The sequence below is a fragment of the Marmota flaviventris genome, chromosome 11 (genome assembly GCF_047511675.1).
Source record: "Marmota flaviventris isolate mMarFla1 chromosome 11, mMarFla1.hap1, whole genome shotgun sequence".
Classification (NCBI taxonomy): Eukaryota; Metazoa; Chordata; class Mammalia; order Rodentia; family Sciuridae; genus Marmota; species Marmota flaviventris.
Genome location: NC_092508.1, coordinates 88,945,795 through 88,963,111, shown reverse-complemented (window position 1 = coordinate 88,963,111; position 17,317 = coordinate 88,945,795). Strand labels below are relative to the sequence as shown.

Here is a 17,317-nt window from a genome sequence, read left to right as displayed (position 1 = left end):
TGGGAAATGTAAAAATGTTGAAATCGATGAAAACAAAATGCTCTGACCCATAAAATACATCAAAAGTAATATTAATAGGGCAGTTTATAGCAACAAGTGCCTATGTCAAAAAATGTAGAAGAACTTAAAATTAAAACCTATCAATACAACTCAAGGAACTACAAAAGTGAGAATAAACCAAACCTCCAATTGAAAGAAGGAAAGAAAAACAAAAATAAGAGAATAAAGAATACGAAGACTAAAGAAAAAAATACAATATGCATCTAACAGGGGATTATTAGCCAGAAATGAAAAAGAACTCATAAAACTCAACAGGAAAAAAAATATATAAATATAATTTAAAAATACATACAAATGGCCTACAAGTATATGAAAAAGTGCTCAACATCACTAATCATCAGGGGAATGCAAATCAAAACCACCATGAGTTATCCTCTCACCCCAATTAGAATGACAATTATCAAAAAGAGAAAATATAACAAATGCTAGTCAGGGTGTGGGAGAAAAGGAAAATCTCCAACATTGTTGGCAGGAGTGTAAATTATGGAAAACATTATGGAGCTTCCTTAAAAAATCTGGAAATGGAGCTATCATTTGATCCAGCAATCCCACTATTGAGCAAATATACAAGGAAATTAAAATCAGCATGTTGGAGAGATATCTGCACTAGCGCATTTATTCATAGTAGCCAAGATATGGAATCAACTAAGGTGTCCGTTGATGGGTGAACAGATAAATAAAATGCAGCACATATATACAATGATATATTTTTTTTCAGTCTTAAAGAATGAAATCTCACAATTTGCAGTAACATGATGTAACAAGAGGACATTAGGATAAATAAATCAGACACAGAAAGACAAATATCACATATTCTTACTTATACGTGGAAATTACAATTTCTCAAAGTAGCAGAGAAAAATAATAGTGGCTACCAGAGACTAGGTAGGGATCAGTAGAGGAAGGGTTGGAAAATGATGGTTGATGGATGTAGGGATACAGTTAGAACATTAGGAACAACTTCTAATGTTCTATAAGACTATAGGATAACTCTGGTTGACAACAATTCATTACATTTCAAAATAGCACAAAGGTAAATTTCTTGGAAAAATACAGCAGCATTTTTTTTCCTAGGGTAGAAAAGCCATTCTCCTCTTCTGAAGGAGATACAGATTGAGTATTACTTGGTGTCATCAACAGAGGCACATCTGGTGACAGCCATACTTGATGAGGATCACACCTAAAGCAATTGACCTCTGTACCAAAGAATACTAGCCTCTGTGCTAATCCTAGCAACATAGAGTGAACAAGACTGATTCCAAGCCCACCACATGCTATTGACTGGAGGTGGACCTTTGCTATAGAATAAGACTACAATATCCAAAATCACTGATATTTCTGATTAACATTTTAAAGAAAGCCTAATGCCTACTGCTAAAGATAAATCACAAAGCTGTTTAAAAAATAGGTTTCTACTTTGATTTAATTTGCACTTCATGGATGAAAATCCATGAGAAAATTCTTCAAGGAATATCATGGTTACTGGATAGGAAATAAGGTGCCTCATTTTAACACAAGCAGAGACAAATCAAATTCCTTAGACCTACAGATTAATGAGAAAGATAAATTTTACATTTTTTAAAAAGGAAGGCAAATAAAAATTATAAGAAGAATCAGAAACTGTACTCTGTAATGATCAAGTCACATATTGGACACTTACCACAGTAAAGCAGTTTTTCATCTGACTTATCCTTACAATGAGGAATACCATCACAGGTGAGCTGGTAGTCGATGCATTCACCATTTCCACACTCAAATTCAGAATAAATGTTGCAAGAGGAATTTTTAGCTGAAATAAAAAGAAGTCAATATTTTGGGTGATGTTAAACATTTTTCAATACCATGACTATTTTATTCCTTAATCAAACATAAACTACAATTGTTATAAATATAAAATTCAATGAAGAGAAATGCTTGATGGAATTTTTGATTAAACTTACCAGAAACTTTTTTTTATTCTTACTCTCATTTGTTTTTACAATTTGTTTTGGGGGCATTGCATGACTATTTCTTTTATGCCTATTTGTGTATTAAATACTATTTAGTTTTTGCATATGTGTGCAGGGAATGAGTAGTATAAATTCAAATGACTGTGCAACTAGATTAACAATGTGTATGTTTTGTGTATGTGTGTGTGTGTGTGTGTGTGTGTGTGTGTGTGTTTCTGGAGATAGAACCTAGGTCTGTAAACATGCCAGGCAAATGCTCTGCCACTAAGCCATATTCCCTGTTCCTAGTAGTCTATTTTAAAAGTAAATGTTTACAAAGAGTTAGGTAAATAGTTTTGTGCATACTGATAGTGGTTTTTATATTTTTTGTTAGAATCTATTATATATTCAATACACTGAAATTTTACAGGAAGAGGGTGCACCCTTTTCTAATGCCAGACTTGAAATCATCTCAATCAAATGAATGCCCACACTTGTCCCTACTTCTAACTTGGGCTTCTTCACCAACTTTCTTTTTTGTTTGTTTTTGTCTTAAAATATACATGACAGTAGGGTGTATTTTGACATATTATACAAACATCTGGTGCCACCCCTATAATTTTGATCCCATTCCTTGATTGAACATGATGTGGAATTACACTGGTTGTGTATTCATATATGAGCATAGGAAAGTTATGTCCAATTCATTCTACTGTCTTTACTATTCCCATCTCTCCTCCCTTCCCTTAATTCCCTTTTGTCTAATCTAATTAACTTCTGTAATGTTCAATCATAGCATTTTATATGCATCTTCATCTGTTGACACCAACTACCTTTGGTTGAAACCTCAGTAGCCAATTCTATCCTTCAGAAGAAGGATAGAGCTAAAATCATCATCATTAGCTTCTTGCCTCATTCATGTATGTGGGAAAAACTAAGGAACAAGTTCTCTCTTCCTGTCACACATGACCAGCATGTACTACTTAAAATGCATAGGAATCCATGGGATGTGCTGGTAGAATGCAATGATAATCTAAAAAGCATGTACACCTAAAGTTTATGGACACCAACTGAACACTGTCATATTGTCCCATTTCTAAATTTCAGAGTTTCCATAAAAATTAGGATTCTTTTGTTTTGTTTTGTTTTTAATGTGGTTCACTTGAATTGTAAGCATAGGGCAACCATTAAAAAATGTGGAAAAAAACCCTTTCCTACAAGTTAGTTTTATGTTGACAATACCAGCACATGATCTATATTTTTAAGGGTCTCTATTTTGGAAAACGAACTCATTTTTACTTTTACAAATACACTTATTAGCAAGTTTTCAGAGTTCAATTTTTGGGATGTGCTCCATGCTTGCATATACTCACTCTACAACTTATTGAAATAATTGTACTTTGAAAGCAAGTCATATGGTGGAGGTAATTAGAATTCATTAATCTTTGCAGGAGGTAAAGCTTAATTTTAGAATTCACTATAAATTTTTTAATATTTATTTTTTAGGTGTAGATGGACACAACACAATGCCTTTATTTATTTTATTTTTTCTGTGGTACTGAGGACCGAACCCGGGTCCCGCCCGTGCTAGGTGAGCGCTCTACCACTGAGCCACAATCTCAGCCCCTCACTATAAAATTTTTTAGGCTTTTTTTTTGAGGAATATTTGATTAAAGAGCCACTAATACCATTGAAATTTCAGTACTTCATTTTCTTATAATTTTTTAATTCAACTAGCATTTAACACATTTTTATACCCATGTGTTTGTCTAAGACTACTAATTTAACTCTTTCAATAACATTTTCTAAATATTTTTTTTTTCTTGGTGCATTATAAACTCCACTGGTCAGTGAGTAGCAAAGGCAGAACATAATTTTAAAGAAGGTAATAAAGATATAAAAATTGTTAAATTAAAAGGAAAAAGTACTACAAAGGGAGCTAACATCACTCGGAATCATCACCTTAGATCGTGAGCTGAGCAAAATTCAGATACTCACTGCAAGCTTATTGGCATTCTTGACTTATTTTGCCTATTTTAAGAATAATCTATTCATTTCTCCTGTCCAATAAAAAGAAAAACTGCTGTGATGGAAAATGCCATATTTATAGTGTTTTTTTTTTTAAAGAGAGAGAGAAAGAGAGAGAATTTTTTAATATTTATTTTTTTAGTTTTCTGCGGACACAACATCTTTGTTTGTATGTGGTGCTGAGGATTGAACCCGGGCCCTTCGCATGCCAGGCGATCGCGCTACCGCTTGAGCCACATCCCCAGCCCCCATATTTATAGTTTTGTAATTATAACTTCTGGGGGGAAATTAAAGTATACACTTATCTATTTATTTATTTATTTATTACAGTAATGGGGTTTGAACCCAAGGATACTCTTATCACTGAGCTACAATTCCAGCCTTTTAGTTTTTCTTTTGAAACAGGGTCTTGCTAAATTGACAAGGCTGGCCTTGAACTTGTGATCCTCTTTCCCTAGTCTCCCTAGTCCCTGATATCACTATTATAGACTACAGTACTAAACTCCCATTCTTTTTCAATTATGCAAAATTCAATATAGTATGGGTGTACTTCTTGCTCAGGTGAGTTCATTTCGTAAAATTATATTCAATATTTTCTGTTTCTGTCTAGAAACAAAAATGTGGTTTAGCTAACATTCTCCTACAAACATTTACTTAAAAATTATGTTTGTTACTCTTTTTTTCTGTTTTGGATGTTGATAAGGTTATCAATGTTGATTCTAAAGGAACTACGTAACTGCCTAATCTTTTGTCTTTTGTCCACAGTTATGACAAAAATAAAAAAATGATTTTCCTCCTTTGCCCTTAGGAAGGTGTTTGTAAATGGCCTTTTACCCCTTTTATGATGCTATTAACATTCAGAAGGGACTCCAGGTGAGCTCATTCAGGTATGAACACAGATGTACCAGAAACATTCTCATATTTCAAAGATGGATTTCACAAAAAGAAGCTTACAGTTACTTTCCAATCTCTCCACTGGAACACAGGATTTCAGCATAAATGTGCAATGGATACAGTCTTTCTCTATAACAATTTGTCACCCCTGAGGAATCCTGTATCACTCTAGAGTTCTATGAGAATGCAACTGTGCTTGTTTAAAATGATGTTTTTCTGACTGATTTATTTCCTCTCATAGATAGAGAGAAGCAGTTGGCTTAGTAGGCACAGTTGTATATAGACTATTTTGCAGCCATAGGCCTCCACTGTATACAAATAAGCCTTGCTGTTTTGACCAAAGTCAGTGCTTTGACACTAGCCTGCAGTGACCTGTGAAGGAAACATGGGTGATTCTAATGCATGACTAACATTCCAGGTTTAAAGACGACATCAGACACAGATCATTAGAAATGAAATCAGGAAGGAAAATTGAGAGTTTAAGCCATTGCTTGAACAATCCAGGGAAGTGTTAGGTGACCAAAAACAAAAGCGGGACGGGGGATTTGTGGCCTGAATTACTAAAGTTGACTATCTGCATTTACATTCACTGATTCTCTCATTTGTTTTGGCAAAGTCTTAAACAAAACAACTTCTCTCAATTTTGCTAAGAGGTATGCTTTTGGGTTACAGTACCAATTTGCAAAGTGATACAGTACACAGCAGGTCAAAGAGAAGATCCTCCTGCTGATTGAAGATTAGAAAAAGACTGAAGATAAATATGAAAATACTTATTTTATAATGTAAATATATCTAGCTCTGCTTATCTTCTATGATAAAAAGATGAGGATATAAGTGAGGAAAATTTTCAAATCAACATTTTGAGAGTGAGTTGATCAATTTCTAACAAGATGATTCTCATTCTACCTTTCTCATATAGAGATAGTCTTAATGTTAAGGGGAAATTAACCTTTTTTATGTTGCTTGCTAATTTTTCACAGCCATACCGGAATACTTGAACCGTTATTTATTTTGGAAACAGTTTTGGAAACCTAGCTGTTAATAAGTGTATATTGTAATGATACTAATTAAAGATTGTAATGCCTTTGGGAAGCATAAACATCATGCAAGACTGCAATGTTACATTCTTAATTAACAGTTTGGAAATGATTACAAATAAGCTGCATGAGCCATTCCCTCTCATTTACATACTGTGATGGACTGTGAGTGGTTTTACTGCAAGACTACGGATATAGTACCTATATTCCAGTTTATTTCAGCTTTAATTAATTTTGTAATTGACTGATTCTCACAAAGTCACAGCTACAAGTTTTCAGATGCTCATGTGTGTTGGTATTTCTGTAGCTCCAACACCTTCCAGTTCATAATCACCAAGGGGCTGTGTTTGATACTCTCTGAGTTCTTACAAGAGAAAGATAAACCAGCTTAACTTCTAATATTGGAGGATATTATGATTTCATGAGTACATTTGAATCATTTCGGTAGATAAATATGCTATTCTGAGCAGACAAGTCATATTACATCGTGTTTGTCTTTACTTACTCACACATCTGTTGTCATCTAGCAATATTCGGTCCCCCCTACAGGAACAATTCACTCTCCCATCAGGGGTTAAAAGGCAGAGGTCATGGCAACCCCCATTCAATAATGCGCATGGAGAAAGTTCACCTGCAATGAAGAGGCGTTATTGGCAAAATTTCATATTGAGTACCTATTCTATGTCAGATACAGATTAATAGAAATATATCGAACAGCTCTGATCTCTCAAAGATATAACAACATTTCAGGACTTTGAAAATCCAAACTTTCTGAATGATAACTACATTAGAAAAATATATAACACAAATCTTTCTACTGGATTTGTCAAGGATACCATGGTCTCAAATGAAACAGTCCCAGTAGGAACCAAAAATGATAATGCAAACTGCAATTTTGTGAGTACCACAGTGATTGAAGGATTTTTAAACCCTGATACAAAGCTTATGGAGAAGTATCATTATTCTGGAACCAACTCAGTCTGAATATTCAGATATTGGAGTATCAGACAGTGGAATAAAGCTCCAGACACAAATAATTGTTCCTCTGGTGATAAGGCATTTTCAAAGTTACTTAAATATTTCAGGGGATTTCAGTATATCGAAGAGTCTAATCCTGAACACTGGTCTGTAGAACTAAGAGAAAACAAAAATCCACTGATAATTTTTGAGAGATTATATCATAAAATTAGGACTTTTTTCTATTGTAACTTACAGCTATTTGTGTCATTGGCAACAGCTATGATTCCCATTGGTTGGTGTGGAATATCAGATCGAAGAATCTTTGTGTCTCCTCCTGTGTACTTGTTGGATCGCAGGATAGCTCTTCTTCCCCAGTCTGACCAGAAGATGTAATTGTCATAAACTGCCAGACTAAGGAAAGTCCCTGGCCCAGATTTAACAATCACCTGGAATAAATTAAATTTTTTTACAGTGAAAAGACAGGTATTCATATATCCACATATACTTGTGCTCAAAAAAAAAAAAAAAGGATTTAAGATGAAATGAATGTAATCAATTAAAATTATCAGATAAAAATATCATACACTAAATGGATTGTTATAATACACTTTATAGTTTATTTTAAATGTTTAATCATCTTTAGTATTGTCATGTGTTTATTTAATATTTCTATTGCTCAGGATTAGTATCTCTAATCCACAATTTTTATACACAAAGTAGTTTCAGATTTCTTCAGATTTGGGAATATTTGCATACAAATATGGAAATAGGACCTGTATCTAAACACAAATTTCATTAATGTTTCATGCATAAAGACATAGCCCAAAGTTGGTTCCATACAATATATATATTTTTTTACCATGCCCATGTTGCTACTGCAACCAATCATGTAATGTCATTGTGGAATTTCTCCTATGTAGCATTATGTCCATGTTCAAAAAGTTTGAGATTTTGGAGTATATCATTTTTGACTTGTTAAGTTAGGGATGCTTCACCTGTAATTTTATTTAATCATTTAATTTGTATAAACAATTGGATTTTTCAGTAGTATAAACCAAAATCATCAAGTCAAATTATGAGAATAACATTACCAAAAACATTCAGTAAGGAATCACCAGTCACATAGCAGACACTTATCAAATTCTTGGAACTTCATATGGAATATTCAGAATAATAAGGTCCAGGTTCTTCTTGCAGAGGCTTACAACATGAGCAATTAAAACAGGTAAATATATTCTGGAAATAAAATTGAACAATGAAGGCCAAATTTTCAGACCAAGATGAATTAAAAGGGCCCATATTTGTTTTACAAAACCAACTTAGAATATCATAAAAATACATGAAGCAAAATTTATTAATGCTTTGGATATCAGAAAAGGCAGTAATTCCTCGATAAAAGAAAACAAATGATATATATTCCATGGCAGACACAATTAGCATGGAGGAACCCAAACAAAACCCAAAGAACTTCCTGAGTGAGATTATGGAAAGGCAGAATTATGACAGGACAGAGGCTAGATCTCATAAGGCAGGAATTGGAAAAGAGAGCTCAGTGGTGCACAGGTCCTCCTGGGCACTCAGCTAGGCACTGGCAAGTGCACACACATGCCAGTTGGTAAAGAAGCCGGGAGACAGCTACAGAGAGTACCAAAGTTGGCACAGGTCTGGTAACCATGTCTTTCAATAGGAGCTAGCTGTAAAAACACACTGATTAATGGGTTTGAGTTGAGTCCTTGGAAGTCTTACTGCAACAGTGAAAAATAATTAACCCTAGACTAAACTGTGTTCTCATCCTAGCAAACCATTAAAGCAAGACATGAAAGAATGAAACTCACTCCAAGTAGCTTCACTATCTCTCAAAGTAAAGCTCAGTAATTTTCAAGGTAATGTGAAAATTTATACCAGTAAATTACATTGCAAAAAAAGAAGAAAATTCTTAAATCAATAACCTCAATTTCCACCTTAAGAAACTAAAAGAAAAGGAACTAATCCCAAAATTAAGAAGAGAAGGAACAAAGATCAGAGGGAAATCAAAGAAGTTAAAAGAGAGGGAGAGAGAGAGAGAGAGAAATTATACAGAAAAGTCAAATTTAAAACATCCATTCTTTGAGATCAACAAAACATATAATGCCTCAGGAAATGATGTGATTTATGCCAGTAATACTTATTGATATAAGATTTTTTAAAAAAATCAAAAAATAAAAATATTTCACTATTTTTAGTACACTAAAAAATAAAAATCATGTGAATATCTCAATAGGTACAGAAGAATTTTAATTCCTGAAAAACACTCAGAATATAAATGTGAACAGAAATAAAGCAGGAACAAGGAAGTAAGGACCACTCTCCCTCATTTTATTCAATGTTATTCTGGATTCTAACCAGTATAACAGGAAAAGAAATAAAAGAAAAGAAAGGCACATTGTAAGATAAAAATCCAAACTTCATTATTTGCAGATGACAAAATTCTTTACATAAAATCCTGAGTAACTACAAAAACTAAGTAAACAAATAAAAATATGCTGTAACTGTGAATACAGTTGCAAGATATGACATTGATAAAAAATCAATTGTATGTTTCATAATTATAATGAATAGTTAGAAATTAAACTTTTTAACATTTTTATAACAGTATTATGATTATGAAATATGTGTAAATATGAAAAATATGTATACAAAGAGAACTGCAAAATGTTGCTAACAAAAATTAATAAAACCCAAAATAAAGAAGTATCTCTTGTTCTTTTTATAGTAAAATACTGTTAAAATGTCATTTCTCCTTAAATGAATATGCTAAATGTATTTTTCAATAAAAATCATGCAGATATTTTGTATAAATTGAAAAGCTGCTTCCAAAACTTTTGTAAAATGCCAAAGATCTAAAATTGTAAAAAAAAAAAAAAAAATGTTGGAGGACTTATATTATCTTATTTAAAGTATTACAACAAGATACTTATTAAGACACTATAGGAAAAATTATAACTCAACATCATAAAAGCTATATATGACAAACTCAAGGCGAACATCATTCTAAATTTAAAAAAAATAAATAAAACTGAAAACATTACCTCTAAAAACAATAACAAGATAGGTATGCCTTCTTTCACTACTCTATTCAAAATAGTCTTTAAATCTCTAGCCAGAGCAATTAGGCAAAAAAAAAAAAAAAAAAAAAAAAATGAAATAACAGGATAAGAGTAGGAAAAGAGATAAAACTATTTGTTAGCTAATGATATGATTCTATATTTAGAAGCCTCCCAAAATTCCATCAGGAAACCTCTAGAACTCATACATGAATTCAGCAAAGTAGCCAGTTACAAAATTAACATTCATAAATCAACTGCATTCTTATACTCCAATGATGTATCATATGAAAGAGAAATTAAGAAAACTATCCCATTCTCAGTAGGCTTGAAAAAGTATTGGGAGAATCAATCCACAATAGAGTTGAAAGGCTTATACACAGAACACTAAAGAAAGAAATTAAGGAATACCTTACAAGATGATGGAATGACCTCCTATGTTCTTGGATAAGCAGAAATAATGTTGTCAAAATGGCTGTACTACCAAAGGCACTATATAGATTTAATTCAATTACCATCAAAATTCCAAAAATTCTTCATGAAAATAGAAAAAGCAGTCATAAAATTCATTTGGAAAGTAAGAAACTCAAAGTAGTCAAAACAATCTTTAGAAAAGAGACCAAAAACATATATTGGAGAAAAGAGAGCCTCTTCCATAAATGGTGCTGGGAAAACTGGAAATCCATATGTAGTACAGTGAAATTTATTCCCTATGTTTCACCTTACACAAAACTCAGCTCAAAGTAGATCAAGGACCTAGGTATTAGACCAGAAATCCTGTATATTCTGGAAAACAAAGTAGGCCCAATACTTCAACATGTAGGCTCAGTAAATGACTTCCTTAACAAGACTCCTAAAGTGAAAGAAGTAAAATAAAAGATCAATAAATGATATGATATCACACTAAAAAGCTTATTCACAGCAAAGGAAACAATCAAGGACATAAAGAGATAGCAAAGAGAATTGGAAGAAAATCTTTGCCACCGGCACCTCAGAGAGAACATTAATCTCCAGGATATATAAAGAAATCAAAATACTTAACACACACACACACAATAACCCAATTAATAAATGGGTAAAGTAACAGAATAGATACTTTATAGAAGAAGAAATATGCATGTCAACATTTATATTAAAATTATTTCAACATCACTACCAATTAGAGAAATGCAAATTAAAACTAGAGTGAGATTCTATTTCACTTCAGTCAGAATGGCAATTATCAAAAATACAGGTAACCACAAATTTTGGTAAGTATGTGGGGAAACCATTGCACTCATATATTGCTGGTGGGGCTGCAAATTGATGCAACCACTCTGGAAAGCAGTATGGAGATTCCTCAGTAAACTTGGAATGCAACCACCATTTGACCCAGTTATCTCACTCCTTGTCATATGCCCAGAGGACTTAAAATCAGCAAACTACAATGTCATAGCCACATCAATCTTTATAGCAACACAATTCACCATAGCTAAACTATGGAAGCAATCTAGGTGCCTTTCAACAGAGAATGAAGTTTTAAAATGTGGTATATATACACAGTGGAATATTGCTCATTCTTAAAGAAGAACAACTTTATATTTTCCAGCAAATGGATGGATCTGGAGACTGTCATGCTAAGTGAAATAAACTTGTCCCCAAAAGTCAAAGGTGGAATGTCTTCTCTGCTATGTGAAAACTATTTCACAATAGGGTTGTTGAGGGGAAGAGATGAAGTTTTGTTGATGAGATGATGGGGAATGGAGAGAAGGAAGGGGGCTAGGCAAGGAAAAGACAGTAAAATAAATTTCACATAATTTTCCCATGTACATATGAAAACAACACAGTGAATCCCACCATCATGTACGTCCATAAGAATGGGATCCTAACTAGAATAAGATATATTCCATGTTTGTATAATTATATCAAGGTTGATTCTACTGTCCTGTACAACTAAAATGAACCAATAAATTTAAAAAGACAGTATAGGGTTAGCAAATGTAAACAAATATATCAACAAAACAGGTGATAAAGTTCATAAAAAATACACACATATGCATATAATAAGTATTTTGACATAAATACAAAGGCTTTCAAAATAGAATTTTTTTTCAACAAATGGTACTTGAACAAGTGTATATATTAATACAAAAATTTTTAAAAAAAGAAAGGTTTCAAGCATACCTCACACTGTGGGCAAAATTAGCTGAAAATGATTATAAATCTAAATTCAAAACCTATATTAAACTATACATCTTCTAGAGAAAAAAAAAAACTAGCAACAAAAGCTTCATGATTGCCCTTGACCAAGATTTTTAGGTATAACATCAAAAAAGTATGACTGATTAGTAAATTCAACAAAGTGAACTTTATCAAAATTGAAAACTCTTGCTTTTCAAATAACAGGGGTAAGAGAATGAAAAGATAAGTGGAAACTGTAAGAAAATACCTATATATTGTAAGTATAAAAAAAGACTTGTAACCAGAATATACTAAGAATTCGCAAAACTCAATAATAAAATGAATAAACAACACAGTTAAAGAATACATAAAATTACACTTTATTAAAGACATCTCTTTAAAGAAGTCATGGTACATGCTTGGCAAATAAGCACATATGAACATAATAAATATCATTAGGTAGTAGGGGAAAGCAAGTAAAAATCACAATGTATCATGAGACAACTTTTAGAAGGGCTGAAAACTAAAAAGGCAGGTCATAACAAGGTTAGTGTAACACAGGGGAACTTGTAGGAATGGAATGTGGTACAACCAATGTGTGTGTATTATGGATAGGGTCACTTTGTATTATCTGGTAAAGTTAAAAATACAACTAATGTGTGACCTACCCTTCTGCCTTTATGTCTTTATTTACCCAAGAAAATGAAAACATGCATCCATTCAAATAGTTGCATATATACATTCAGAAAAAAATTATTTGTAATAGGAACAAATGAAAACCATTCAAATGTCTATTTATAGGTGAATTCATAAACAAATTGCATACATCCATAAGTCAGAGAATCTCTCTTCGACCAAACTGTAGCTAAGCTCCTCTGAGCTCTTTTCAACTAGCGTCTGTCCTTGGCATGTCTTCAAGAACTCAATTTTAGTAAAATTCCTGTTAAGTCAGTTGAGTCAAAACTCTTACCCTTGATATCTGATCACCCTAAATATCTGATCAAATTCCTCAGTTTCTACCATTCCCCAGATGAAGTTTGATTACCCCAGCCTACTTTCAGCAAAACTCCTGTTCACTCATTTTAGTCAGAATCCTCCCTTATCTCTAAGATTTTCTTTTAATAATTTTCCATCCACTCTGATCCTAGTCTATAAATACCCTCTTTTCCTTGTTGTATTCAGAGTGGAGATCAATCTTTTTCCCCTACTGCAAAATCCTATCATAGAAGTCTCTGAACCTATCAAAATTGTATGGAGTAAAGTCTGCCTTAGCATTTTTAGAAGTGTCTTGATTTTTTTAAACATACAATGGCACATAAATGAGAAAAAGAAATGAGATGAAAAATTGATATGGACAGGATTATTAAAACTAAAGGCCCAGAATTTCTCAAAAATACTTTTAGAAATAGTAAGTATGTATATATGCAAGCAGCTTTGGAACAATAGAATATACCAGTATATATGAATGAGGAGGATGAGAGAGAGGAAGGACACAAGGAGGGTGAGTGAGAAGGAGGAAGAGAAGGAGAATTTTATAAATTTTAAGTAAGCCCAAGAGCTTTATAAGAATTTGCCTCTAAGGCTGCAGAAATTTTCAGAAACGGTTTTAAAATACATTAATGCAGTATTTTTTTTTTCATTTTGTTTGTTTTCATTCATAAGAAATCTGTGCCTTCCTCCTTGGACAGCTGACATGAAGCCAACATTGTGGCATAGAGTTGAAGAAGTGGACCTGGGCCTCATCTAGGTCCTAAGCAGGAAAGCTTGTGGTCAGGGTTCAATTCAAAATTACAGAATGACTCTGATTTCTACATCAATATTCACTAGGGGAAAATGGAAATGGTGCAGAACTGGGTCTCAGAACAACTACATGCAAATGATCGCTGGGTTATCTTTAACAAAGTGGATTTAGGGAAGATATTTCACTTTATTGAATTTTAGTTTGCTCATCTGTAAGATGGACCTGCTCAAAACTTGCTTTGGGGACTTTAAAGAGCTGTTCTGAGGATATATGTGAAAACTTTTGGAACATTATGTGTGTGTGTGTGTGTGTGTGTGTGTGTTGAAGTATTTTACCTATCAGAGTTAAGTGCTTTTTGGTGATTTTTGCATGAAGAATTGTTCGACAGTAATTATTTTTATTTAAAATAAAATTAAGAAAACAAAACAGAAATATTTTTGGACATGAATTTATCAATATGATACACTGACCTCATTAAAATTCCAAGAGAAATGTCACTAAGTTACTTTTTCTTGTAACCGAAAAAGTAATAAAGAATAATAAAAGTCTTTTGGTAATGATGACTGCAAAGTATTCATAATAATGAAGAAATAAATATTTGCAAAATTAAATACAAATCACAAATGTCTCTAATGATCGAAGCTAATAAAAGAAGTGATTATACAAGGCACTACAAATATTATATCATTTAATTCTTAAAATTGTTCCATGAGACAGGGATTATTACCAGTTTTATGCGTATATAAAGGAGCTAAGGAGGTTTGGAGAGATTGTGCAACTTGTCAAAGTGATAATATATCTAGTTGATATGGGGTTTAGAATTTAATCTGAAGTTTAACTCTAAAGTATAATAGCAAATATATTCTAAAAGTTTTCCACATGGACTGGACACACTGACACAACGCCTATATTTTCAGTGCTTCAGGACACTGAGGCAAGAGGCAACTTAGATCGTCTCTAAGCCACTTAGTGGGACCCTAACTCAAAATAAAAATTAAAAAGGGTTGGGGATTGTTTTACTCAGCTTTTTTACTATTGTGACTAAAAGATCTGACCATTGCAATTTTAGAAATGGGAAAGTTTATTTGGAGGCTCAGTTTCAGAAGCCTCAGTACACAGACAGCCAGATCTATTCCTCATGGGGTCCGAGGTGAGGCAGAACATCATGGCTGAAGAGTGTGGTGGAGGGAAGCAGGTCACATGGTGATCAGGAAGCAGAGAGAGATTAAGCTCAACTCAACAAATATATATCCCAAATTTGTGCCCCCAATGACCCACCTCCTTCAGCCACACCCTATCTGCCTATAGTTATCATTCAGTTAATCCCTATCAGGGGATTAATTCACCAATCATTTCAACTCTAAACCATCTTGCATTATCTCACACATGAGCTTTTGGAGGACACCTAATATGAAAACCATAATGGATATAGCTCAGTGGTGAAGCACCACTGTGTTCAATCCCCAGTACCAAAAAAAAAAAAAAAAAAATTGAAAATATTTTTCCACATGTGAAAATGTTTCCACATGTGAGGTACTAATATGAATGTTTTACTATCAATTGTGAGGAAGTTGTAATATCCTTTATGTTGATTTAAAAAATTAGGAGCATAAAATTAGGAATCTCAGGTAAAGTTTCAAGTTACACCCAGTGTTTTTATTATCAAGCATCTTAGACTGTCTCTAGATCTCAACACCTTCCTTGTGTCACATATTTCCTTCTTAGGAATTAATTCATTCCACAATTATAATACTTATGGACTACTACAATCCAAATGGTTTGGAGAAACAGATAATTTGAAAACTACAGTAATTTACAAAATAAATCCCATGTCTCTAACCCATACTGTATCAAACTCTAAATTATTATGAAATAGTTAACAATGTCATCTTCCTGATTTCCCCAAAGCCCTGCTTCATTCTTTCCAAATTAATGCTAATTGCCCTTTTATTAAAACAATTACTTCAATTTTTCTGAGTATAAAAGTAATTTTTGTTTTATACAATAATATTTCTCAAAGTTAATGTGCACAAAAATTACTTGGAGGATTCGTTAAAATTCAGATTCTGACTCACTATGTCTGTTTGGAACTTAATATTTTGCATTTCTAACAAGTGGTGTTAATGCTGCTACTGTGGGGACCCATTTTGGGAAGCAAAAATTATAAAATAGAGAAAAAATAAAAGTAAAACAAAATAATCCTCTCATACACATAATAGTGTTCACCAGTTTAGATAGGAATATATATTTCTTTTTTATTATTCTTTACAAATTAATATCGTAGGTTTTTTTCTGTATTCACTTAAAAGAAGCTGATGGACTTCTGCAGCTAGCCAAATTAGGATAAGCTCACTACTGTCTACCTCTCCTACTGTTTGTAACTTTCTAATTATAGTATGGTTGCAGGACTAAAAGGAGAAAAATGATAATAAGAAGTTGTGTAGGAATGAAAAGGAGGCTGATTTTTTTTTTTCCTACTTAGCATCTGTTGCTACCCAGTTAATTGAATACTGTGAATTAACAACTAACTCAAAAGAAGTATAAGTTCAATGTCCCTTATGCTTCCCAGGAGTTTCCCAGATTCTCAAAAATCTTGGGGAACTGTTGGCTGCCTTAGGTTTGCCCTGAAGTCTGGGCCTAAGAAATGTAGAGATGGGTGACATGTACCAGATACGGCTCAAGTATTTTGAGTTTCAAGGCTTGGGCTAAGCACCTACCCTCTGGTCTGGCTGTGATAAAGGCTTTTTCAAATTTGGTTTGAAAATTGCAACCTAGTAGAAGTATTTTGGCATCAAAATAGGTGTTTTTTCCTCTGTCTTAACCTCTACCCACTCACTTCATTCTCTACCTTCCCCCATGAAAATGACTTATATAGGTTCACTGTCTCCCTTAATGGTGGGAAGAGATCTAGAAGCAAAGAAAAAAATAATGAATTTACATGTAAAGAGGCAAGAAAGAAGGAAGGGCTTTGGGCAGAGGAATACATGGTGTGAAAGCCAAGAATGAGGGCAAAATGTGAAATGCTGGGAAACTGAACAAGAGCTGAGAGTATGGCTGTTGCACAACTCTGGGAGAAGCTCTAAATCTGAGCCTGTTGAGTAGGCAGGAAAGTCCAGCAAGCAGGGCTTCCTTCCTGTAGGCTAAAGTGGTGAGTCTGAATTTTGTTTTGAAAATAATGGTGTGCTCTTCAGGTTTTGAATAGGCATGTCATTACAGGTTTGCTTTTTTGATTTGTTTAATTTTGTTTACTAGTGCATATTATTTATACAAAATTTTGGGTTTAATTGTGGAATATTTGTATACACATAAAAACATAATTAAATCTGCTTCTGGTATATAAGATTCAATTAGAAAATAGTAAGAAGTATTGTAAAGAGGCCATTCAAGATCACCAGCATTTGTCCAGACAAAGGATAACCTTTGTGA

General features: G+C 33.1%; 1 protein-coding gene across 1 annotated transcript in view; it reads right to left on the bottom strand.

The window, feature by feature from the left end:
- Lrp1b (LDL receptor related protein 1B) overlaps nucleotides 1-17,317 on the bottom strand; it is a 1,514,976-nt gene that overhangs the window by 283,838 nt on the left and 1,213,821 nt on the right. Inside the window, exons 44-46 of the mRNA XM_071619306.1 lie at nucleotides 7,161-7,353; nucleotides 6,453-6,578; nucleotides 1,721-1,849 (exon numbers count right to left, since the gene is read on the bottom strand). Coding sequence (XP_071475407.1) covers nucleotides 1,721-1,849; nucleotides 6,453-6,578; nucleotides 7,161-7,353 — 448 coding nt within the window. The remainder of the gene's footprint in view (nucleotides 1-1,720; nucleotides 1,850-6,452; nucleotides 6,579-7,160; nucleotides 7,354-17,317) is intronic.